At 26.7% G+C, this 27,814-nt stretch overlaps 1 protein-coding gene across 1 annotated transcript; it reads left to right on the forward strand.

Moving 5' to 3' along the window:
* The first annotated feature begins 9,968 nt into the window (after positions 1–9,968).
* LOC112694198 (GILT-like protein 1) lies at positions 9,969–27,605 on the forward strand. Its single transcript, XM_025569597.1, has 5 exons — positions 9,969–10,355; positions 26,494–26,634; positions 26,718–26,879; positions 27,145–27,297; positions 27,369–27,605. Exons 1-5 carry the CDS (start codon positions 10,185–10,187, stop codon positions 27,534–27,536), a joined length of 795 nt encoding a protein of 264 aa, XP_025425382.1. The 5' UTR covers positions 9,969–10,184; the 3' UTR covers positions 27,537–27,605.
* The last annotated feature ends 209 nt before the right edge of the window (positions 27,606–27,814 follow it).

Consider the following 27,814-nt stretch of genomic DNA (forward strand, 5'->3'; position numbering starts at 1 on the left):
TAAGATATTTCAAAAAATAATAAAGACTTCGTACAAAATACAAATCGACATGCGCAATGAATAAGTTAATTCATTTTTATAATTTTTTTTTTTCAATTTAGTTTTGTTGTTTTTCGGGACGGACGCGGATACATTTATTTTCTGATGTGTAGGTACGCGACGACTTTCGTGCGATGAAAAAAAGAGGAAAACGCAGGTCGGTCAAAGGCACGTCCGTGGAGGCCAATGACGATCGGTGCGTACAGAGAAATGGAAGAACAAAAAGGTAGAAGGGCCACGCAGTTGACAAAGGCTGGCGCGTTGATACAGCAGTGATGGTGAACAATAAAAATATCGGTATTTGATGTTGTTGATCGTCCATAAAATAACCTTACCATAGAGTAAGACTTACTGTATGAACCTTACTCTATGGGGTCGTCACAATGTGTTATCAATGTTATCATTACTTGTAATCTGGGGCGGATTGGCCTATCGGGAAATCGGTAATCTTCCCAATTGGCCGGTCCTTGTTTGGGCCGCTCTATATTGTTATATAATTCCCAAAAAAAAGTTTTATTTTGTAAAATAAATAAAATACATTAAAAAAATAAATATATATTTAAGGATGCATTAAGATCAAACTTCAAGTTCAAGTTGGAACTGATTAATCATTTAACTTACCCAAAACTATTATAGCTATAATTATAGTAAAGTTACTGTAAATTTTACTAATTTAGGGGTGAAACTAAACAAATTTTGAAATTGATGCAAAATAAAGCATTTTTTTGGAGGGGGAGGGGTAAAGTAGTTTAATATGCGGTTCATGGGCCGGTTTTTTTTCATATTTCCTGGGCTGAAAATAATTGCCAATTCGCCCCTGCTTGTAATTACACACTTTTGAATGAATCAAAATTTAACAACATTATTTGAATAATTATTTTTAAACTTTTAATTTTACACCTTTAAACTTAATAATTAATAGTTAATACTTAATACCATGAGTAAGAAAAAAAGAGGTGGGACATTGTTTTGATTTTTTAATAAGAAAACTAAAAATGATCCTAGTGATGATAACAGTGGCGTACATTCAATCTTGTTCTGGGAGGAGGGGTGGTTTAACAATATAATTATTTAATTATCATAATATTTGTACAGTTGTATATTTTAAGTTCAAAGCGTAATAATGAAACTACGAATATATTACACGTCATCAATTATAAAACTATTTTTTTTTTTTTTTTTGCCCCGGGGGGGGTTTGAACCCGGGACCCCCCCCCCCCCCGTATGTACGTCGCTGGATGATAATAATATTTTATATAATATAATCGATTATAAATTATTATTATTATTTTTATTATTATATTATAATCGATAAAGATATTCTAGAGGTATGAATATGTAATCTTATTTTTGGAAATAACGACCGGTCGCAATTTTATCGATATTATGTGGCTGTGATCGTGAAAATACGATGAAAACGAATTTATGTGCTATTAATAATAATATGCACTATAAAACTACAAATATGCATTGAATATACATCTAATAGGTAAAAATGTTGAAATATGTAAAATATGCAAAATAAAATTAGTGTTATTTTAATATGAAAAATCTAAATCGGGGACAATGCTCATCAGATTTCAAAAAACCTATTCCAATACATATATACATTTGTATATAAATCCGGTCCCTATTTATAACCAATGGTTTAACGTACCTATTAGTTTAAGTCATTCGTGTTTAGTCTGTACCATGTTCCTCTAGACATAAACAAACATTTAACCCTGTAGTAGTAATAATCTTAAAATAACACTGTTCGATACATTTTTTCTTTAACGCAAATCTCAACACAAAAATATCTTTCTTTTAAAAAATGTATTAAATTATATTAAAATATTAATTAATTTACTTATAAATATTAATTATATTTTCTTATTATTTTAAAAACCACATGATGCAGAGACATGGTAGAGAACTTGTCATAAAAACACGTTTCATAGTTGATAATCTCATTGTTGATTGACCGCATGAGTTTATTGTTTACGTCATATGAACAATATTGTCCACGTCATATGAACAACATTGTCCACAATATCATTGATAGGACACGCATAATAGCATCAGCCTGAAGAAATATTTCCTGGCTATTATTTTGATGGGATTAATTTCGTAGAACGGAATGCCTGAAAAAAAGAGATAAAAAATAAATAAATAAATAAATAAAACTTAAAGATTGAAATAATTCAAAGATAAAGAGAATAAATAGTAAAATAATAGTTGTATAAAACCCTCAGAAAATCACTAGGAAATGTTAAATACTTAAAATTTTGTTATTGAATAATAATGACCTTGATTGGGCAATGCTCTTTCATAATCATTATTATTTTTGTTTAATTTCTCTGACATGCAAGGCCGGCCCGAGCGAAAGTAGTGCACTAGGCAAAATCAAATTTTGCAGCATCTAAAAAAATTAATTTAACTCTTATTTGAACTTAGCCCCTTCCCCTATTTTTTGTGTAACATATCTACATAATTTTTTTTTTTTTTTACGTATAAAATGATATGTAAAAAGACTTAAAGATGATTTCCATAGTTATTACTAAAAAATCCATCACTATCATAATTATATGATATAATTATAATTATTATAATTATATCACATAATTATAATAATTATATAACTATCGGAAATGTGTGGTTATTTATATTTTCGGAACAATTGAAAATACCCAGCGTTGGTCCGTAATATAAAGTAATATAATAACTTTAGACAATTTTCTTATATAGGTGGATGCTATTACTAAATGCTGCCCTTACTAAAGTGCCGCTGTAGGCAGGTGCCTAGATCTTCTAAATTTTGAACCGGCCCTGCTGACATGTATTCTAAATTTACTCGAGCAAGTGGTTTATAATTAACACTTGAATAACTTTGAAGCAGTGGCGTATATAGGTTTTCATTTCGGAGGGAACCGATTATGTATTTGATTTTTGGGTGGAGGGGAAGGAGAAAACACACTATTACGAAAAAAATTACTTTAACACTATAAGACTTCTCGACTGTCTTTACACCATCAGATAAATAAGAAATTCAATTTTTTTTATGATTTATTATTTTTTAAAAGTATAAAAACTACATTGTAACAAACTAATTTTTATTAGTCACTCAAAATTCACTAGATATTTTCTTAAAAGAATAAACATATTTTATAAATATAAAATTTTAAATTATCGCATAAGCAATATTCTCAGTGTCGCGACAAATTTTCGAAACGCCCCAGCATAAATAATATATAATAAGACATATCTATGTTAAAAATAACAATCTTTAACAATGATGTTTTTCATTTCAGAGAGGGACCGGACACCCTCAACCCCCCCTAAATACGTCCCTGATTTGAAGTATAGGTTTCAATCAGTTCCTTATCGTTTAATTATATGTTCTATATGATAATTAATAAGTCTGATAAAATATTAAATTATTTATTTATTAGCAAGACTTATAATATTTTGAAATAAAAATAACTCAAAGCTTGCGCCCTTTGCAGTCTTTATACCAATTATGTGTGGCGTTATATGGAGCTGAATCGTGGATACTATTGAAAGCTGACCGAAGAAAAATAGAGGCTTTTGAAACATGGTGCTGGAGAAGGGTTCTAAAAATTCCTTGGACAGACCGAGAGCTAATGAAGAAGTGTATAAAAGAATAAATGAAAAAAGAGCAATATGGACGACAATCGTGGAGAGAAGAAAGAAGTGGATAGGACATCTCATAAGGAACAATACATGGATAACGACTATAATTGAAGGAAAAATCGAGTGAAACCAGGAAGAGGAAGACCTAGACAGTTATATATGAAACAAATCATGTTAGATATAAAAAGAGAGTCATATATAGAACTAAAGAGAGTCGCAATAAATAGAGAAGAATGGAAGAATATTTCATCATTCAACCAATCTACGGATTGAAAAAAAAAAATAAAAAAAAAAATACCAATTATAGGTTTACAATGAATTTAATAAAGTACACAAAATATGTATATATTTATAGCAATATTTTGCATAGGTATAAATAAGAAAAATGTACGTCATTTTCGCAGCAGGTAGAGTACGAAATATTTATTAAAGTTTTACCCATTGAACCTCAAGTTTGCTTATAGATATGCTTGTGCTGGATCTATTGTTTAAAAATAGTAGTTTCTTTTAAAGTATTTGATAAAGTATTTAAGAAGTTTTAAGACTGCATTAATTTTATTTAATGCGCGTAATACCTATAAGTTCTAAAAAAAAAAAAATGTGAAATGTGCTCAAATAAGTAAAAACTTGTTTGATGCACTTTTTTAGTAGAAATATAAAGAAATATACCTATATTAATAATTTAAATGTACAAATTTTTGTTTATAATATGTAATTTCAACATATTTATTTATACTCTCAACAATTCAATACAATACTATGCTGGTTGTTTAAATATATTTAATATTTATCTCAGTAAAAACTCGTTGATTTGAATAATTAAAAGATTGAATGAAGGTCAGTATAAAAAAACCTACGTCACGAGGTTTTTAGACTATCTTTTTTTTTTTAATTAATCGAAACTGATAAATGACTAAATAGATAAACTATCTTGAAGGAGTAAAGATAAATATTATAGAAGCTCTATTTGTTTATAAAAAATCATAATTCAGAAGTTCTAAATTATGATTATTATTTTAGTTATTTCTATAGGCTGTGCTCATTTTAAAGAAACAAAAAATGATTGCTTATTACCGGTCAGTACGAAATAATCTAAAAATGATAAGATATTTATAAATGTTAATATATTTTAAAGCAATAATTTAAAAAAAATCTTTTACCATGATGTTTTCAATGTTAACTGTACCTACCTACTTTTAAAAACGCATGCATATTACTGTTTATTGTATTCTTTATATTCTATATTGACTCAACTGTGTTTGAATAGCAATAGATCATTAGTTATAGCGGGTGTTTATAGGAACAGAAAAAAGAGTTCATGGCGCATGCGTTTTTGAGTTGACAAAAAACTGGATCATCCAGTTCGTTAAAGAAATGTGGACAAAGTATATATGCTCATATCGAATGTGTATTGCACTTGCTGTATATTACTCTGGGTATTGTATGTGCTGCTGCCTAGTGATACATTGTATAATTTTGGGAATTTTTATGTTAGAAAAATCAAGATTTTTTATAGCAGAATATCAATTTTTAGGGTCATTTTAATTATATTCATTAATAATGTTATATAATTGCCATTATATTAAAACATTAAAAAATAATGGATGCATTGGATTCAGAAATACGTTAATTAATTAATTAATCCAGTACAGTTGTATATAATTGGAAATTAAGGTTCATATGGTATTTTTGAGAAGTATTTTTCTATTTTTTTTTATTAAGATTGTTTTTAAAGGGTGATAATTTATTACAATATTTCAGTGACATATTTTAATTTTTTTCTAAGGTAAATAAGTTTTTCAAAAGTGTACATATATAAATTCATAAACTATGGTTTTGTATTCCACTATATAAGTTCATTAGATCTTAAAAAATTATTTAAGTTCTAGGACGGTCAAAAACTAATGAAATCGTTACTTTTGTAATAAAATATTAACCAAAATTATCTGAAGTGAACCATCTATGTTAGGCTAAATATTCTATTATCTTATCCTTTAATAAGAAATGTAAAGTGGACGGTGAATATTAATTATGCTTTATATTCTTACTTTATTACCGTCTGTATTAGTAGAATATTTTTATAAGTTCTATTCTTTGATTTCTCAGGGAATAATAGTTTGATTAAAAAAATAAAAACAATAGACTTTATTTTATATAATGGTATGTCAAAAAAGAAATACACATGGAGATATGTCTGTATCTTGTTGGTACGATGTGAAGTATGTTCTTGACGTGCACAGGAGTTACTTATAATAATCTCTTCGTGTGTTTTCTTCTTAACAGATTTTTTATTAAAAACAATTAATTGATAATATATTATGATTCATTAAAATTATCTAATGTGTGATAATCAAGAGACATATATCTAATGATTAATAACTAATGATTAATAAATATTATTTATTAATCAATAGTTATTAGTTATTATTTATTAAATAATTGAAAGATATTATAATGATATTAGGTATAAGATAAGATTTTGAATATTATGTACTATGATTGTGACTCAAATGCAATCTTGGTTTTCTCCAAATGTATATAATTGATTAATATTAATTTGATTAAATGCTATTTTAAGTATGATTATGTAATACATTTATTACTAATGTATAATTAGAATTAATTACATTTATTAGGTACTAGTGTATGACTACAATATGTATATGTATTGTACATGGTGACATATATTACACTTTAAAATATAATACGTTAATTTAAGAGCTTTGAGGTTGAGAAGGTTAAAACATAATCATTACATATTATTTAGCATTCGTATTTCGTTTTGTAAGTATCATTTTTACTGTATATTTTATCTTTTACTTATATTTGTAAATTTAAAGAAAAATACGGGTAAAGAAAAAAAAATGTATTAATGATACAAATGTTTAGCGACAAGTAAGACTGAATAATTAATGAAATGATAAGTTATAGACTTAATTTTTCATAGTATTCTGTTTCGGCACATAAAATATGTTACATTATTTGAATAATTTTTTATTTTGGATTATTACTTACACAAAAATTATGACATTATGTGCAGCTATTTATTAGTTTTGAATTTTTATATTTTTTTTTTAAAAATTCTGTACTAAAATGTACTACAAAGTGCATAATGCATACAACTATATATAAACATAAACTACAAGCACAATTAAATGGCGCTTATCAATGATTATCACCAGTTAATTTTTTATTCGCTAATTATGCCAATGATTATACAAGTTGTTCTGTATAATTAATAATTATTGTTAAAATTTCAAAAATATTTTAATAATTATTAATTATTCTAAATTGTAAGTACAATTATGATAGCTACCTATATAGAAATGTTAAAAAGAGTTTCAACTTTATAACGATATTTAATTGTTCAAACATTTTTGATTTTTATCTAATGACTTTTTTCGATTATCTTTTAATCTTATAAAATGTAAAAGTTCAAACTTATCGTGAAGTTTTAACAATACTTTGAATATTTTTACAATGAGTTCAATTATAAGCATAATAAAAATATATTTTTCCATGATGAAATGTTTGTGTTGTATTTTATAAGGTACGTACTTATAACAAATACAATTAATTTTCAAGTAGTTGGGAATGCATTTTATTGAAACGGATTATTTTAGATAATTGTAAGTATAGATTATAGAATTTTTTAGCATGAAAATATTTTGTCATAAAATATACTATATTGAAAAGTAAATACTATATTATATTAATGAAAGACTATATTTATTACAATATAAGTAAATAATTTAAGTTACTTTTTGTCACCATTTAAAACAATAATTAATTTTATAATTTTATTTTTCATTATAAAAATATCATTAATTTAATTCATTTCAACTTTTAATTAGATGTAGGAAAATCCTGATTTTGTAACATATTAACAACATACTTTTGTTCTATACAAATGTTCATATATAATCGTATATTATCACATAAATTATTCTTATGAGTATATAAAACGTTGACGTTAAATAGTTGGTGTTTTTTGTTTTGATTAACATAATTGAATAATGTATAATACCTTCTTGTTTTTCTAATTTATTAACAAACAGCCCATATGCCTAGTTGTATAATATATAAACATGTTGCAAATATTCCATTACTTATTATTTTTCCTTATTCATTATTAGTTATTACCTATTCAATACATTTGCACATTATCAACTCTGCTAGCTTAGCAGGTTTTAGCCAAAATTCTAAGCTCAAAAATAAACATAGCATTATAAATAAATAACTACTGTGTTATTATTATAGATCGTATTGTTTACAATTTCTAATTAAAATTGAGAAATAATAAATACATAGAAAATATTTTATGAATGGATTATATTGTTCAAATGAACAATATGTATAGAATTTAAATTTGATTTATTATATTTCATGTAAAAAATCTTACTAACTTAAATTAATACTTAGTAATGATAACATAATTACAGTATATTAATTTAAAATAGGTAATATAATATAGACATATGTAATTATTTGTTTATATATTATAGACATGTATGTATTACTTTGAATTTTACAGTGTGTAGGTTATAAGTAGGGTAAAGTAAGTTACTTTCGTAGTATAGGCAATTTCGTGAAATTATTTGTTAATGGATAAAGGAATTCTCTATTAAATGATTGACTTAAAAACTACATTGATCCTTAAAAACAATAATTTTAAAATTATTGTTTTTAAGGATCAATGCAATTTTCACCCTACTAAAAATAATATTATTACTTATAAAACGCTCGATTTGTAAGCAACTAATATTACAGATGTTAATTATAAATTACAATGCAATATTTATAAAAAAAATATATAAACATGTTATGCAAATGCTAATAATTGAAATTTCATATTTGATATTTTTTTAGTTCGTACCCCCTTGCACGATACAAGCATAATTTAACTCCCCTGTTCTCACTGGAAGGGCAACATTATTATATTCCTCTATTGTATTATAAATATTTCATGTATACATGGACGGCGTAAAATTTAAAAAAAATTGAAGCGACAAAATTAGATAAATATCGACAGCAGACGACAATAATTACTGTAAAGCGTCTTTACTATTATCGTATTAGCTCCAATAGCTCACTGTGACTGCCAACGATTACAACAAATTATAATTGCGATTGGTAATATCTTTAATAAAAAGCAACAATATAATTTATGGTTTAGAGCGGAAAATATATAAAGGCAGACCTGTATGGATATATATATGTATCAAAATAGAAAAATTCTTGCATTATAAATTATATTATATTGAATAATAAATTGTCAAAAGGGATTCAATTGAAAATGTGTGCAGTTGGATTTCATTTTGGAGTACTTATGTCTTATATTTACTTGAGTGTGAGTAAATTATTACAAATTTTATTGTTATGTACCTATACATATAACAAGGAACGTTTTCTACGTTCAAAAAATGCAAAATATTATCTCAAGATTTCGACACAAGAGGTAAATAATATAATCACTATACAAGCACTCTTAGAATATATCAATCAAATTGAATAGTATTAATTATATTTTGTTTCAATTGGTCGAAATAAAAATAATAAAAATTAGACGAAACAAAAATGTATAAGCAATTTATTATATTTTTAAGTTTATCGAAATGTTGAAATTTAACTCTTCCCTCCTTATGAAAACACCGTTGGTGATCTATAAAAAACGTTAACATTCAAAACGGTTCCTGACCCTGGAACTTTTTGAGTTGGGTAACTTATCAAGTGTCTATTTTTTGCATTACCTTCTTCCTAGCATTGTTTCCATATATATCCTCCATTCTGTCAGAGTTATTTTCTATTGACCAGATTGCGTTGTATACACAGGGAAACTCATTGATCTGTTAATTTTCTGTAACAATTTAACGGTTGCGAGATATCTTCGAAGTTTGGCGGATTGGCCAGTAGTCACAACACCACAGACGTTATAAGGTCTTAAACATCACCGAGTTTAAATTTCGAACGCCTGGTTTTTATTTTTTATGTCCATCAGTAATAATTGCATTGAAGTACCATCGATTTTATTTTCGGCAATTTCAGCATGCCCAACGCTTTGGCTCCAGTTGCGCCACCGGTCGCAGCTAGTACGAGAACACGATTTCGTCGTTATTGTTTCAAGGAAATTTTCAAATTTCGGCGGTCACACGATTTCCCCGAGCCCCGCCGGGCAAACGTCGTACCGGTTTCGGTCGCCAGACGTCGCGACGGACGCGCGCGCACCCGTACGTTTCCCCCACCGGCCGATGCGTTCCGAAAAGCGCGGCGTCCCATCGGCATGCCCGGTTTTTTTTCCTTTCTTTTACGCAGACAGACGCCGGTTTTCGAAGCACGTACCAACACGCAGCGGAGCCAACTCGTCGTTCCACCGAACAACTCTCTCACTACTGTACCCTGCCCGTTCCCCGTTCGCATCTCGCCCATTGTTCATCGTACGCGAGCAAACCTCGTACGTTTCCTTCAAAATTCCCGTCGTGTCCATCTCTTACCGCGCACGGAAACTCAACGAAATGGAACAACACCGGGCAAGACTCACCACGTTCATGCTGCTGGCACTCGTCACGTTCGCGCGCTGCGACCCGGACGGACAGTCAACGGCCGTCAACACCGAGACCTCGCCGACGGCCCCGACAAACGCTACGGCCGTTCCCGTGTCCGTCCCGATGAACGCAGCCGCATCGGTGAGTATATAATACGTACGATGTCGTAACGGTCGTTGATACTTCACGGGGAGACGCGGTCAATGTGCGCACCCGGCGGGACTAGCGGGCTTGTCCGGTCCGGTGAGTGGTAGTGACTGTTCGGTTGTGATGAGACCACGGGGGAGCGATGGAATGTTCTTTAAAGAACTTTTATTTTATTTATTTGATTGTTATTATTTTGTTCCTTCGTTCAAACCTATATTTTTGATGTAAGTAATTTTATCGCACTATCAGTGCAAGAGAGCCATATTTTAAATTTACGTTTTTGGTATCTCTGAATTCGTAATTTTTTCTTTTTTTTTTTTTTTAGAATAGTGCCATCTATGTAATTATATTTTTAAATCGTCAGTTATATAAATAAATTTATTGCACTAAGAAAGATCGAGAGGTAGCTGAAAACAATAAAGCCGTAATACGAAATGTGGCCTTTAAATTATACTTGTTAATAACAATATTATTAGAAAATGTCTGGTTTAGTTAGTCATATTGATATTTAGCAGAAGAAAATTACAAACTACTATAAATCATCAAACATTAGAAATACTCTCCTGAACAATTTAATATTTTTGATATATGGCCCTCTTGCACTGGATAGTGCGTCATGTTAAAGTACCATTTTTTTTTTTTTTTTTTTGTCAATTTGTCTTGCCCCGAGTAGGTGCTCAAATATAACCTACGTCAATCCGTATGAAATATAACGAAAACCGCGGTCAAATGTTTTTCAGGATTTACGATTCCATGAATTTAAACTCTCGGTTGATCCGTCGAGGGTGCCAATTTTTTACTGTCTTCATGGGCGTGTACAAAATGCATTACCCATAGAATTACGACCCACGGCCGTCCTACTTGTATTGGTTGTTTTTAAGTACATCCAACCCCGGTATTTCCGTTAATTAATACTCTGTGGTTGTCACCTGGTTTATTTATACTGCACAATTCTGACTTTTGAAGAAAAGTTTTATAGTTAATTGAGAATTGTAAATTAAGATAGCATTTCAAGTTATCGATAGTTATAGATTTAGAATTGGGAAAACTTGCGTGTTTTCAAAGTCTGGACGTTTTGGTATGGTTAATTTAATTAATCTACGTCTCTTGTTCATTATTTATAATTTATAACGATTTCTATAATAATATTTATTTATCACATAAGACTTATTTCAATTATTATGACATAATATTTTTATTTTACTGTACCTACGAAAGTGTCAAACAGAAAATCTTATATATATTGTGAACGCATATTTATACATACATCTTGAACAATAGCTATGTATTTACAGTTTTTTTTATCTTACCCTTATGTGTTGATCATCTTAATCTTTATAGGTACCTTTAAACATTATTTTATCAACCAACTAAATTTAATTCTCACGTGTGCATTAAGTTATACAAAACCTATCTTAGCAGGTATTTCGAATTTAATAGAACAAATTAATCACACATTATCAGTAGGCTTGAATATTTTTATGAGTTAGGGTACATAAACTATTCACATCTATATTAAATTAAAATTGATACAAGTATACATAAGTCATCATACGGCTGACGATATGTAACAATATGATTTATATTATCCGTGTTTGCAAAATGCATACTGTTAAATAATATGCTGTTTTATGTTAGAAATACTATGATACGTACCTACTAATATTTAATAACATTCATAGAGTATTATTTCTAATTTTAAAATATTAATTTATTAAATGAAACTTTTTTTTAAAACTATTTGTGAGCTTAACGTTAAAAACTATTCCTATGTGAGTATCGACTTAAACTGTCTAGTGTTTATTTTATGATTTTTAATGATGTATCTTTTTTTACCAATGATTATAAATTATAAATTTAGAAAGATAATACCTATAGAATTTAAGATATATAATATTTAATTAATTTTTCTTAATGTTTAGCTGAACATTTATTTACATTCAATCATTATTAATGTTTCTTTGTAATTCTTCGTAGCCAAATGCCAAACATTTCACGCACATATTTATTTTTTTAAATAAATATTGAAAATAATAACGTATTATGTACACTTTGCATGCAATATAATTTTTAACAAAGCAGTTTGCCAACGTAAAGACCAAAAGCGCTTATAGGTGAATAAATATCGGAGGCAAAAAAATTAATATTAATATTTTATTGATAATAACAATAATTTTATTATTTGATACCTAACTCTTAAAGTAGAAGAGTTGTCTTCTAACTGCGTGAACGCTCTTGGTTATTAAAATGGCTACCTAGTAGTTAGTAGCCGATTATCATTTTAATGGCACCCATAGGTTTTCCATAAACGCGTGCAGTTATAACTGTTATTACATCCTCCTCCCCATCATGTATTTAGGTTTTTAGTATTACCGCTTATCCACCCTTATCCACCTTTACTCTTCTTAAGAGGACGTCACACCCACATGTGTTTTCTCCGTCTAACATGTGTACAACATAGCAAATTTGCGTTCAGTGATTCAAATGTAGTGAAGTTAGCTTTAATATATAGCTTTAATAAGTAAACTGACCTATAATCAAACTTTAAAGGAATAACATTATCTGTGTTTCGTTGGTCGATTTTTTCCAATATTTTAATTTTTAAGTGTGTTATAAGTATGTAAAATTAAACATTAAAAAAAACATTATAACTCGCTAAAAAATTTAAATATCGGGAAAAAAGGACCAAAAAAAACACAGATAATGTTCCCTTGAAGTTTGATTATAAGTCAGTTTACTCTAATATTAAAGCTAACATCACTACATTGGAATCACTAAACGCAAATTCGCTATGTTGTACGTATGTCAGACGGAGATAACACATGCGGGTGTGACATCCTCTTAACGATTTAAGATATATCTTAAATCGTGGTCGTCCTTCAGTACAATTGATAATTGATTATCTACGTGGGCATTAGTGCGATAATTGATTTTATAATAAATTGTATTTAACATTTCGTCATAAGAATCTTAAAATCAGCTCTCGATTTAAAAAAAAAATCTAAATTTTCGTTTATTTCTATGACAGTTACTAGGTAAAAAAAATTTAGGTTTGTGCAATAGATGATTCACTAAATACAAATATATTGTAACAAACTATAACACCTGTTTACACTGTTTATGCATTTTAACGAATCATAAATGAACAAAGTATTAAATTATTAAAGAAATCTGGTTTAAAATGCTTGTACCTATGACATAATATTTTATAATTTGTGAATGTACCTACTGATACTCTCTTTAGCATTTACTGAATATCCTTGTAATTTTTTTAGGTATATTATAAGAAAGAATCTTCAATGTACATTTTTATGAAATTCAGTAGCGTTTACATGGCTTCTTCTTGAGTAAGAAGTAAGGTTTAGAATAGGTCACAGCAATTTAGGTAAATTATAATTATTTTATAATAAATATGGTAATTATTTTATCGTAACATATAACTTTGCTTATTAAATAAAACATTTCTGACAATAGGGTGGATCAATAATAAAAATACAGGTTCATTAAAATATATTAAAATGTATATACACATAATAAGACTTAAACATTTTGTTAGTTTTATTTTTATCAAAATATTATTTTAATGGAAAGTTGTAATATTTTCAATTTTAATAAATTAAAAATATACATGTATTTGTATGCATGAAAGTTTGTCTATGACTTTCCACAGAATTGAATGCTATTACAAACAGTATTCGATGAGTCATACTCTTATAAATCCACGTAAATTAAAAATCATAAGGTTACTTAACTACACGTACTTCTTTCTTGTGTATTATATGTTTTTAAAATTTAAAGTACTACGTATTTCATTTGTTAAATATTTACATAAATAAAACAAAAATATAATCTGTATTTTACAGATAGTTTGTTCCAGGAGATGAAATTTAATATGCTCTAATTTTATCATTTACATGAAAAATGTTAATGGGCAATTAGCCATAAAATAAAATATTATTTATCAATAAATCAATATTAATTCTAGTTTTGGTATAAAGTATAATCTGTAGATTGTGATATACAAGAAAAATATTTAAACTTGCCGTCATTTGTTAGTGAAATAAAAATAATATTGGCTTAATAACTTCAACTATACAATAACTATACAGTCCTTACGAACAAGTTACTTATTAGTATATGATTAATAGCCATAAATTAACCTAGTATTTTCATGATACCTAATCTTTATTATTCTTTGTTTGTGTTAACAACTATATTTTTAATTTCTTATTATGCATTGATTGTAATTTCTCAGTTGATTATATTTCAATAAACTTTCTAAATAAAATATGCGCGAAGTTATGGTTCTTTTAAGATTTTAATACTTTTGTTTAAAAAAATTTAAATAGCTAAACATTAAGAACTGCAGCACATATATTACTATTCTAGACTTATTTAAAAAAAAAGGTGAAATATTTTGAAATATTTGCTAAATTTAAAATTTTTTTCTACATAAATTATTCAAAAATAATAATATCCCAATTACTTAAACATTGAAATATATTATCTGATCCACATTAAAAATTGATCAACAGAATATTAACAGTTTTTTGTTGCTTAAATATACAATGAGAAAGAGTTTGCAAATGTACAATTTAAAACAAACGCAAATGTACAGGTGTTGAGAATTGAACTAACAGTTGTCATACTTATAATTAATACTTGGAAAATAACGATTATATAATACAGTCATTGCTTGTGTTAAACCTGTAATAATATAAAAACAGAAATATTTCATTTATTAAAACATAATCCTATAAAAGTTTTTTAAACTTTTAATATTTTATTTTTTTAGTAGTTAAAACTTAATAAAAAATTTTAAAAAAATTAAACTTAAATTTTTAATGTTCTAAATTTTTGTACATGTTAACAATTATTTTAATACATCATTTCAAAACTATAAAAATGTACTTGACTTTGAAAATAAAATATTTATAATATTCTTATATATTTTTAACTTTTATTTTGATGTATTCCTATTTAATTATTAATGGACAATTATTTAAAATTTGGCAAAATTAAATTATTTTACAGTTGAAGAATGCATTTTAAAAATATACAATTTATTTTACTTTATTTTGAGACGAGTAAAGGTTTAGGGACAAAACTCATGACCCAATAATATAATAAGTTTTAATTTTACAAATGGAAATATTTACTACGTTTTTAATAATTTGATACACATTATACATATTACTATATAAAGTATAAACATAATAGATATCTTTTGTCACCTGTCAATTTTTGTGTAGCCATTTCAAAATGCATACAAAAGACTATGTATATGCAGTGTATATTAATAGGTATAGACATATTTTTTGTATTCATGTGTAGTAAACATAAACTTGAACTTTAATAGCTTTTATCATTTTAGTCGGTCATTAGGTTAAATAAACATATACAATCTTATAGTTCATGTGGTATAGCTAATGGACACAAGGTAAAATCATTTTTAATATAATGAAAAGCTACTACTATGATTGTTTTGTAAGTTTTGGTCGATTTTTTATGTATTTGTGTAAGTCAAATAAATTCTTTAAATATTTTTATTTGTCAAATTTATCAAATGGCTCAAAGTTTAGATTATTTTGCTTATTATAAGAAATTAAAAATTAAAATATAAGTTATAAAGTTAGCTGTTTGTATTTTTCAAGAAGTTTTATAAAATTATAAAATTCTATAAGAAAATATCTAGGTAATATAAAAACAAGAAATGAAGTTCGTGGAATAAAGTGGAATGTTTAAGGAATATATAGTCGGGAGAGTAATAAAGCGATATGTATATATATATAGAATCAATGATACTACAAATAATAATTAATGTGGTAATTTGTTAATTTTTGTTGTTAATTAATTAATACATCTTAACAATAAAATTGTCTCCGTTTTTGAAAATGTTCAACTAAACAGACTTTCACCAAAATTATGAAACAATAGGGTAGAAAAGTTAATAAAGTGTACTTTTTAAATAGGAATTACTTTAAAATAAATCCAACAGTATGTAATTTGATTAAATTCAATTACCTAGTTTAACTAAGATTTCTGATCAATCGGCAAGTGCAGCATTAGCGGTGTAATATAATCAATGCTGGAGACCACAGATTTACCGGAAAAATTATTGTATACAATCTGCGGTCACCAAGTATCATGGTTATCCAAAACAGTTATCGGGATAATGGGATTATGAGTTACATTATGTAGAATTAAATGTTGCTGTTATCCCATTAATATTAATATTCATTATATTATGTTTTTTTTTTCATGTACGTATTTTTCTGAAATAATTAATGTTTAATAATCATAAACGATGAAAATATAATAAGTGATTGGATATAATTAGTCAAAAATGAGCATTACTGTGTTAAATATGTACTTGATATAAACAAAAAAAAAAAAAAAAAAACTAATTGGATTTTATAATAATAACTTGTAAATAAAATAAAATAAACTCAAATAGTATTTTCAATTTTTTCTAGACTTTTAAGTTAAAATAAATGTAATTTTCTTCGTACGCAAATTACTTCTTCCCTTCACCACTACAAATGTTAAATAAATTCAGTCTTCACAAATTGTAGTTTCTCATTTTATTTCGATCGGCTATGACTTTGAAAGGCGTACCTAATTATACGAAGCAAAACGTATTATTTTACGTAGTTTGAGAACTTCGTTTAAACAAAATTTTTAAGTCTTGCAAAAGAGCAGAGGAATTTCGAATGCAGTAAATATGCCACCGGTTCACCGACCGTTCACGAAACATTTTCTGTGTGCTTTTTGATCGTTAAGCCTGCACGCGGCTTGCAACCGACATAATAATTTATTGAAGAAGATCGTTAGGGAGACTACGTGCCAGGCAGGTAGAGTAATTACGTTTGTCTTTTCGTAGTCTCAAGGTTATTTTGTATGTATACGTGGAAATAGAACTCTTTAAAATAGAAGTGGCATTATAATTTTCTATTTATTATTTAATAAACGGGTTTATGTGCATAATCTTTCTTAATTATTTTTAAATATATACCTATAAAAAAATTACTTAAATAAAAGAATGGTTATGTCTTTTGCATATAATTATAATTAAATCGTCTTACTCGGCGGTTTTCAAATTTTTTTTCTGCGATGCCTTTTTTTGGACTCAATTTAGCCGCGGTGCCCTGCTGTGAATAACATGAGAGACAGGACAAAAAAAATACTCATTGATAACTAATTTTATTAGTTTAAAATTAAAAAATTAAATAAATAAAAATTGTTGTTATCATATAATCAATAATTATTACATAAAAATATTATAAGGTTAAAGTCAGAATGTCCGAAAAAAAAAAATATTTAGATATTTTTCTATTTACAATAGAAAATATTTCATTATTTGGTATAAAGTTTTTAAGAAAACAATAAGGAAAAACAATTATATACATTTTACACTATTTTTTATGAACCGTAGGCTGCGGTGCCTTTGCCCGTGGTGCTCCTAGGGCACCGCGGTGCACAGTTTGGGAACCGCTGATCTAAATATCCTAAAAAAAACATATATATTTTCCATTAGAAATCAAAACTAATTATTTCGCATTAAAATTCAATTATTATTCATTAAAATATCTATAGGATTGTAAAATAATAATTATATTTTTTTAATTGAGCATTAATATTATTAAATACTTAAATATCAAAATATATTGAAACCACAGTCTAGACAAAAAAAAAAAGTGTAAATAAATAAATTATAATAACATATTAATTAATAATTAATGCTTTTTAAATGTTGATTATAATACTAATTTCTAGTGTTCTTATTACCTTTCAGATTTACAATGAGAATATATTTTTTGTACTTTTCTTGATGCATTTTATATTTCCATTTTTAACTCATTAAAAATTTCTGCCTTTGTAATTTCTGTAAATTTTTAATTTAACTAATAAATATATTTAATTTAATGATTGTACTTTTGAACATATCTATAATATATTTTTTACAGGATTACAAGAATTTAAAATTGTATAAAATATTCATACCTAACTTAATATAAATTATACATCAATTAAAATTACAAAATATTGTTCATATGATCGTATAATTAAACTACTTAAATATATACCATTATACTAATCGGCAATCACATATTTGGTTATATTTACTAAATTTCAGTATGGAATTGATGATATATTTATAATTTATAAACTATACAGTTGTAACTTTTAAATTATAAAATATACTTTTAACATTTTATAACGGCGACATGGGTATTTTTTGAATATTAACGTAGAAACCAAATTAGAATGTTTGAAGTCACCTGGAATATTCCCATCATATCTGAACCCTCTGCTTCCATCTATATAATTAACTCTATTGTACATGTTTTTGAATACATTGTTTTTTTTTTTTTTTTAGTTATTTTTGTTAAATGAGATACACACTCACGCGAACTACTACTTATGAATACATAAAAAATAATTTAAGTCAACGTACTCTAATATTATTGAAGAGTTTCCATTTTTCATCTTGGTATACTTGTGGAACAATATGATATAGTCATGCGGAATAATATATTTATGAATATTACGTTATACAAATTAAAATTAACATTTCTGTTATTTACATTTCAAAATTTTTGAATATAGCTATTATAAATTATTATCTAAATTAATTAATATTCCATACAAGGATAAATTTGTTTCTCATTATATGGATGGTAATTTAATACTTTTTTTTTGAAAAAGTAAGAAAATTACCCTTTTTATCGAATAATAGTCAGTATGATTGAAATATTTTATAATCTTATGACGAACTAGCCCACTTATTATCTATGATTGTAAAAGTCTCTGTAAACATCGATTCCTTCTTTAGGATCATGACACAATTCCTCTTCAACACAATTTAACGACTAGTACTGACACTTGAGACGGTGTTACCCATAAATTACATAATGTATAACTACGCATATATTGTGATTATCGTGACCTAAATTGACTTTATAATAATTTATATTTGATAAAGAATTCTATAATTTCTCACAAGCCACATGTTGTATTCATTTAGATTTTACTTTGTGTTTGACACTACTATCTTATCCCTGTGTGGCAGCTGTAAAGTCACTGATAAATTTATTGGTCAAAAAAATAACCTTTATCATATTATATATATTATATAATAAATAATGTTACTACATGGTCAAATTTAGTTTTTTCTGCTGTGTCATTCCCATTTGGATAACATAATGGCTTTACGCCTTGAATCTAATTGTTTTGACCTGACTTGTGTATGCAGAACATTTACTTATTATGTATTTACAATCAGTGGCGTATTTCCGTGACGGGTGGGGTTCCCGGGTCTCGACCCTCCAGAGGAAGAAAAGGTGACAGTTTAGCGATGATATTAATAAATAAAAACCACTTAATAACAACTGAAGGTGTTTACTTTTTTATTATAAATAATTCTTCATTTATATTTATTATAATAATAAAATAATATAATTATTAATTTATACATTAAATGTATTTATTTTTTTATTAAAAAATGAACTCTCCTTTCCGGCAATAAATTTGAAAATACGCAACTTTTCACAACTATATTTAATGTTAACACTTCCCCCGCAAAAATGTTTAGGTGTATAAACTATTGATTTAAAACTAAAAAAAACATTTAATCAAATGCTTGTAAATTATAATTGTTACAATTTTTTGATAAAGATCGCAGAAGTCTCTGTCGTTGTTACTTTGGTAAGTAACAAGAAGTTTCACGTTATTAAACTAAAAAAATAAATCTGATTTTTTATAAGAACTCTAAACGTATACATACTTAATATTATACACTGTATATGGTGGTTGTGGAATACTGCATTTAGCTATAAAACGTGATAACGTATGTAAATGTCAAAATGCCGTATATTTTAATGTTATGTCACATATGTCAAAAGTTATTCAATATTTACTAAAATTATAATGGGTCCTACCTAAAATATGCTATATATTATATAATAATGAATAATGATCATTTATCGATTATTTTATTTCACTATTTTCACTATGTATAACAAACATGTATCCATACTAAAACAGAAACTGATTAATACTATTAAGGCCGGCCGCACACCAAAAAAGCAAAACTGCTTTAGTCATCGTTAGTCATTTTTGTCTAAAAACAACTAAAAACAGTTTGTTTTGGTCGGTCGTACACCAAAAAAGCAAAACTGTGTAAGTCATCGTTAGTCATAAAATTGTAGTATAGTATTTCAGTCACCAAAATGTCTTCCGACGAAGAAGAAGTTATTGTTCCTATTTTGTGGTCTTTGTTGTTAAATATCGAAGAGGATGAAAAACAAAAAAGAATGTGGGTTCATCCTTTAAATAAAAAACGTACAACAAATAATTTAATCAAATGTTTTTTACGTGAATTACGTAATGATGATTTAAAATTTAAAAATTTATATAGGTATACAAAATGTATAATGTATAAAAAAATTTGAAAATATATATATTAATATATAATATAATATATAAAATATATATATAATATATAAAAAACAGTGATCATATATTATTATTAATTATGAATTATAATTAATTATATTAATGAACGATCGTTCTGCAACGTCAGTGGTATCCAACTAGTTAACCATCTGATACCGGTCAAACTGGCGGTTTGACTAATAAAAATTGTTTTGTTTTGACTGACGGAATAGAGCATGTTCTATTTCGATAAAACACGATTAGTCATGACTAGAATTGACTGAAGAGTAAAAATGTTTTGTTTTGACTATGACTTATCAGTGTGCGGGTTTCACTGAATTACATGTGTTCTATTTTTAATTAGTCATAATAAAGCTGCCTCAGTCTGCTTTAAGCAGTTTTGCTCTTTTGGTGTGCGGCCGGCCTAAGATAACGTCAATCAGAAAATATCTTACATAAATAAGTATAAGATTATGCTATTTACAAGTAAATTAACTATTAGAATTTGCCTTGATGATAATTATTGAGTTATTAAAATTTTATAAACTACATATAATCAGTAAACAGCCTAATTTAAATATTTTATTAAACTGACATTGAGTATTTTAATCCTGAGTAAAACGATGTAGTGGTTCTAACATGATGTATATTTTTTGATTTGTGTACATTATTTGGACCACAATTTATTTATTTATTTCAAATATACGGATGTAAGTCCTATAACAAAGTATTAGAAGCACAGGGTGTTTATGAATACAAAGCTAAATATCAAATTATACAAATACACATACACATAAATTAATACACACACACATATATATATATATACATAAATACTCAGGATTGATTGATCACAATAAGAGATTTCTGTAAGGAAATATTGTTTATTTAGTACTTTGAGGGGAGGAAGAAGCGTCATATGTTATTTTCCCAAAAGTTTTCTTAATTATTGTAAAAACTACGAAACAAAATCACAAAATGTACGACCTATCGGTTTTCGATAGAATCAAATTTTTGTTTTCGTCGTTACAAAAAAATAATATCGTAGAAATTTGAAACTTCTACTAAATATTTATATCAAATATCATAACAAATATAAATTTATACACTCGGTCTCGTTTTTTCCGAATTGTTTTATCGAGAGCAATGATACATAAGCTTCAAGTTTAAATTATCTATAATACAGCAATATCTTTTTCCCGTCCCTATAATTTATCTTACCCTGTAAAACACCCAACCGTAGAATTCCATTAATTTCGCCTGAAACCTTAAAATAATTTGTACGTAATTTTGACGTGCATGGTTATCAGTATTTGGTAATTGGTATAACGTCTAGGTATAGACATTAAATTCACATGTTATGTAATTATACTATAATGGTTTCATAAATGTTGCGTTGGTACCTATATTTATATCAAACAACTAATGGTTGTTAGTATTTAGTAAAAACACTTGTGCATAACTATAACGAAAAGCACAATTCATTGGCAATATTTACCTAATCATGCATCTACTCAAAATCAACGTATTTACTTTTACGACTTGACATGTTGCTTGTTGCCAGTATTAAAATAAAAAGCTTCGATCAATTAAATACATTTTAGAACAAAGGCTGCTTCAATTACATTTGAAATGCAATAAAATTTAATCATTTATACCGATTTCGCTAGTGAATTGAAGTTGGATCAATTATTTAAACGGTTTGAATTATAATAAGAACTTCAAAATAACATTTAATTGAAATATGTACAGTTATAAAACAAAATAATGATCATATTATCATAGAAAACAATACGACTAACGAATTAGAAATAATATATTAATATTCTTCAATAAAGAAACTAAAAATAGTTCTGTTCGGACGTTTGTAATGTTATTGTCTTTTAGTTTAATTCAAATTCGATTAGACTGCTTCTTCGTGAATTATAGGTAACTATTGCTGAACGACACTGAATGAACTGCTGATTGGTCTCAACGTTAGATTATAACCAAACGATAATTAAAAAAAAAATTTCGTTATTGTCAAATGCGATATGTACTTATATAAAATGCACATTATATCGAGATTCGCAGTATTCTCACATGCATTGTGATGGCCGCTGCGTTTGTTTCGAAATCGAGTCTGTTTCGTATAAAGGGCACCGGGGTTCGTAACTAGCTACTGGAAAGGGGAAAATCCAAAGAGATATATATGGTAGAGAGAGAGGTGGATGCACCGATGGAGAAAGAGAGGTGGTGTGGTTTAGAATGGGTTAGCAGGGAGGAGAGTGCGCAGTGACGGGCACGGTGAGAGAGAGAACGAGAGAGATTTCGCACGCAAATAATAAAACGGTCCAGACAGCGTGCGGGCCCTCCGTCACTCGCCCGCCCATCAGTCTGCCTCGCAGACGGGCCTACGGGTGTACGCGGCCGATTAAAGGGCGCGGAGTAGGAAAAAAAATGTCCAAACCCTCCCCCTCTCCTTCTTTCCAGACCAGACATGCCCCGTTCTTCTGACCGTCACCGCTGTGCAACGTTACCCTATTGAATTTCCGTGTACGGTAAACGAACAAAACATCACATCGGCACGCTACCCCGTGCGGGCATCGAGCCGATGCGACGGCGTGTCTCGTCCAGGGTACTTATACACACAAGCACACAGTGGCGTAGCCAAGAGAGGGTTAACGGGTTATAAACCCCTCCTCCAGAAATATTTCTCTTATTTTGTAAAGTATACAATTATATTAAGGCATAGGTATAATGTTATATCATGTCGTCATTACTTTAGATACTTTAGGGGGTTATTTTACGAATTTCCCATAAGAAGTGTCTAAATAAATGTAAAAATGTTGATGAAAAATCGTAACTTAACCGATAATTATCGGAAAGATTTGAAATGTTCACTAAATATTTATATCATCGTTTATGATGGATTCATTAACAAAATATTTAATTATTTAATTATTTCTTATTATTTGAATTTTTGTGCTATTTATTAATATTTTAATATGTTGTGTTTCTATAGTTTGATTTAGTAAAGCATTGATAAAACTATTTAAATTCCTCATTCATATTTCTTATTGTTTAATAAAAACAAAAAAAATTGAACTTCATTTTAGAAATAATTTTGATTATCTTTTGAATATTAGATTTCTCCAAAACTCAATATAAATCACTAAAATACGCAACATTTTTATAGTTGAAAGTTAATAGATCTTTAAATGTTAATACTTTGAGCTTGAAAATTGAACACAAGATTTTCTTTGTAGCAAAAAAAATTTTATAAATGTTAGATAATGAAATCTTACCGAAATCGGCTATTTCATCGAACTTTGATCATATAATATCAGTTATTTGGTTGTTATTCTATAAATATTAGTCGTATCAACTTGGAACATTTACTGAGTACTTACATTACCGTTTTGAAAATATTTCAATAAATAAATAAGATATAAAACTTAGTCTGCTAACATAATGTAGCAATTTTAATTGATAAGCTCTTTATAAGATACTATCACAATCTAGAAATTGATTTAAATTATATTCATATTGAATCCCATAGTCAATATAGCAGTTGAGCGAGAAGAGCTAAAGCACCTATCTCCTTCTAATATCTTTGAAAAATTTAAGAGTTGGTACTTCTGGGAAATTTTGTTTCGATTTAATAAATCAGTTATATACGATTGTCGTACTCGTACGTTAATTTAGTATTTGCATACGTGAAGACTCAACTTTTGATTTAAATATATATGGACTTGTAAATTATTGGTGATAGTGCTAATATGACCAAATTAATCATCTTCTTTTAAGACATTTGTTTATTGTTACGAATAGATATAACAGACGAATTATAGTCTTGATATCTTTTAAAAAAAAATTTTTTTTTTAATATGAATTATTTAAGGAAATAATAACAAAATACTATAACAATTTATCACTATTCAAGTAGAATATATGATACTGAAAGAATGTTTTTTTGTATTTCATTAAAATAGGTCATTAGAAAAAAACAATTATTTATAAGAATGACGGCATATAATATATTGTTACAAGTGTTACTTGTTCAAATAATCAAATACAAGTAAATTTTTCACCCATTTTAATGAATTCGTTGCTTGTTAAATTATATAAATTATTTTATAATGTTCATATATCAACAATTTAAAACCATTATAATTAGTAAATATTGTTTGTTTTTTTATTGGATTTTTAAAACTTTATTAAACTATTAATGATTGCTTAAAAAATGATTTACAAGAAGAATGTTATTGCTATAATTTACATTAGATTAAAATGTTGGAACAATCCGGAGCATTGAACTTTTTCATTGTGATACGCAACAATAAGAAATATGCCATTTCAAAAATAATTCTATGAGCTGTAGTTGTGGGGTGTAGGTAATCCTATATAGATGTAATCGAGTGAAGATTGAATTGTAATCATAATAATTGAACAAACTCCTTATTATCCAATAGGTACATTTTTTATACAGCAGCCTTCCTTTCAAGTATAAAATTTGACCAGTACCGTTTTATTTATTTATTTTTATCCAATTAAAACGAACGAAGAATGTAATATGGTATTATATAAGTTATAATTTTAAATAATCATTAAAAATCTGTTTACGTCATTAAAATGTAAATACTATTTTGAATATGAACAAATAAAGTATAATGTTTTATTATAAAATATACTATAATAAATACCTTAAAGTAGGTTTTATCCTTTAAATGCATTATATTACATTATTAGATTTTGTGTGATACCTTATATTTTACAATAAAAAAAGTTTAAAAAAATGTAATAGAAAACATTTTTTTGTATGTTTTCATATATATGCTAAGGTAATTACCATATTTTCGTTATGAATATCGACAGGCGTAATTTCATTTTCTAGTGCGTAATAGACACACATTTGGCATATTTGTTTATGACGATTTTTTTCAATAACGTCCTTGTTACTGTTCAATACTGTAAAAACAATCTGCTGAATATCCTGAAAAAAGCTGTTTATTTTTTTTTTTTACAAATATTTATTTTCGATTTTGATTTTCAAATAAATAATATTCTTTGTATAATACTAAAGTTAAGTCATACAATGGCAAACGTCCTCCTATATGCAAAAAGCGATTCTATAAACGACTATTTCAGTTCTGCTTAAAAAAATTTCATTTGAAATGTTTTGTTTTCTTGAGTTATGGTTCTTAGGTTGAAAATTAAAATATACTACAAATTAACAATAAAACTCCTACATTTAGGTACTACTTCTTTATAGTAAACTCATAATTTACAATTATTTTAAGCTTATAAGTTTATAACTATCATAATTTAAAAAACTTTAGTTTTAATTAAATTATTATAATAAAAATATTTATTTTAATTTCAAAGATGATATTAAACTCTAACTGTATGTTATTATTATCACTTTTATATACTTATTCCTTTTTTATAAAAAATACAACTATCATCTTATAAGTGTAAAAATTATAAGATAATAATTAACTATTATTGAATATTTTAATTGAATTGTAGGATACAATATTTCTTAGTTCAAGTAGGTACTAATATTTTTTTTACCAACAAGAAAAGAGAGAGAGTGAAAATACATTAAAGCATTCATATATTTATAAATTACTATTATAATGTTGTGATTATTATCACATTTTTAATATTTTTTTTTTTTTTTTTTGTATTAATGTGTTCATATCTATTGCAGATAAAGCCTGTACAAATTGAAATATACTATGAAGCACTATGTTCAGACAGTGTCAATTTTGTTAAAGACCAGTTAATTCCCGTTTACAGAAAATTTAACAAATTTATTGATGTTACATTCAATCCTTTTAGTCAAGGAACTGTAAGTTACTATTATAAAAATAAATTAAACAATAGAGTATTCATTTTTAAGAATTGAATGAAATTCATTTTTCTTGATTACAGATAAAGGATAATACTATACAATGTCGTCGTGATAGAGAATGTGATGCTGATAGTATACATGCATGTGCTATTTCAAAAATTAGTGACAAAGATAAACTAGTTGAGTTTTTGAACTGTGCCTTGTCCGAGGGTTTTCAGAATAAAACTGTACCAATTGAAAAGGTTTTTAAATTTATTTATCAAAATATTTAGCGTAATTAATTATTTAATATTTTGAAAAAAACATTTAGTTTTTGAATAAATTAATATATAAATAATAATAATAATAATATTTAAAAATTTTAATACTTTGATGTAACAGTAAATTTTAAATAATAGTTAACATTTAAATGATCATATATAGATAAATTTTTTTTACAGGTTTATAGGATCATTATATTTGATACTTAATTATTAATTATTATTATTCTACTATTTACATTTTTAGTGTGTTAAGGATAATAAAATTGAAGAAAATATCATATCTTTGATCTCTAAATGTGCAACAGATACAAATGAGACTTATCCATTATTGGTTAATTATAGAAATTTGGCTACTGCTGCAAACGTAACAACTGTACCCAAAATCATTATCAACAAGGTAATTTCAATTAAATTAAATCAATTGTATGTATTTCCTCTAATTATAATTTATTTTCCAACCTACTTTAGAATTATTCTGAATTGTCTTTAACAAATTTAAAGAAAGCTGTATGTGATAAGATTCCAAGCAAAGATTCACTGCCTGAATGCAAGGACATTGTAAGCGGATCAGATAGAGTTGTTTTTGGTGTATTGCCAATATTTATTGGTGTGTACTCTATCATAAAAATGATCTAAATTCCAATTACCATTAAAATATTCATAAGTTTATGTTTTAAATTAACTATTCATTCTATAATCTATTAGTTTGTATCTATTTTTTAATTTATTGATTTAATATTAATTATTTACTATATTTAGTACTGGATAGCTCTTACAGAAATCTAATTAAATATTATTCTGTTTTAATTTTTCTCTTACAATTTATTTTTTTTCACTAAATAAATACAACAAATATACATATAAACATATAAAAATAAGTAGCTTAATTATTGTAAAAATATTATCAAAATATG

The sequence above is a fragment of the Sipha flava genome, unplaced genomic scaffold, assembly GCF_003268045.1.
Source record: "Sipha flava isolate LNK unplaced genomic scaffold, YSA_version1 124_pilon_pilon, whole genome shotgun sequence".
Taxonomy (NCBI): domain Eukaryota; kingdom Metazoa; phylum Arthropoda; class Insecta; order Hemiptera; family Aphididae; genus Sipha; species Sipha flava.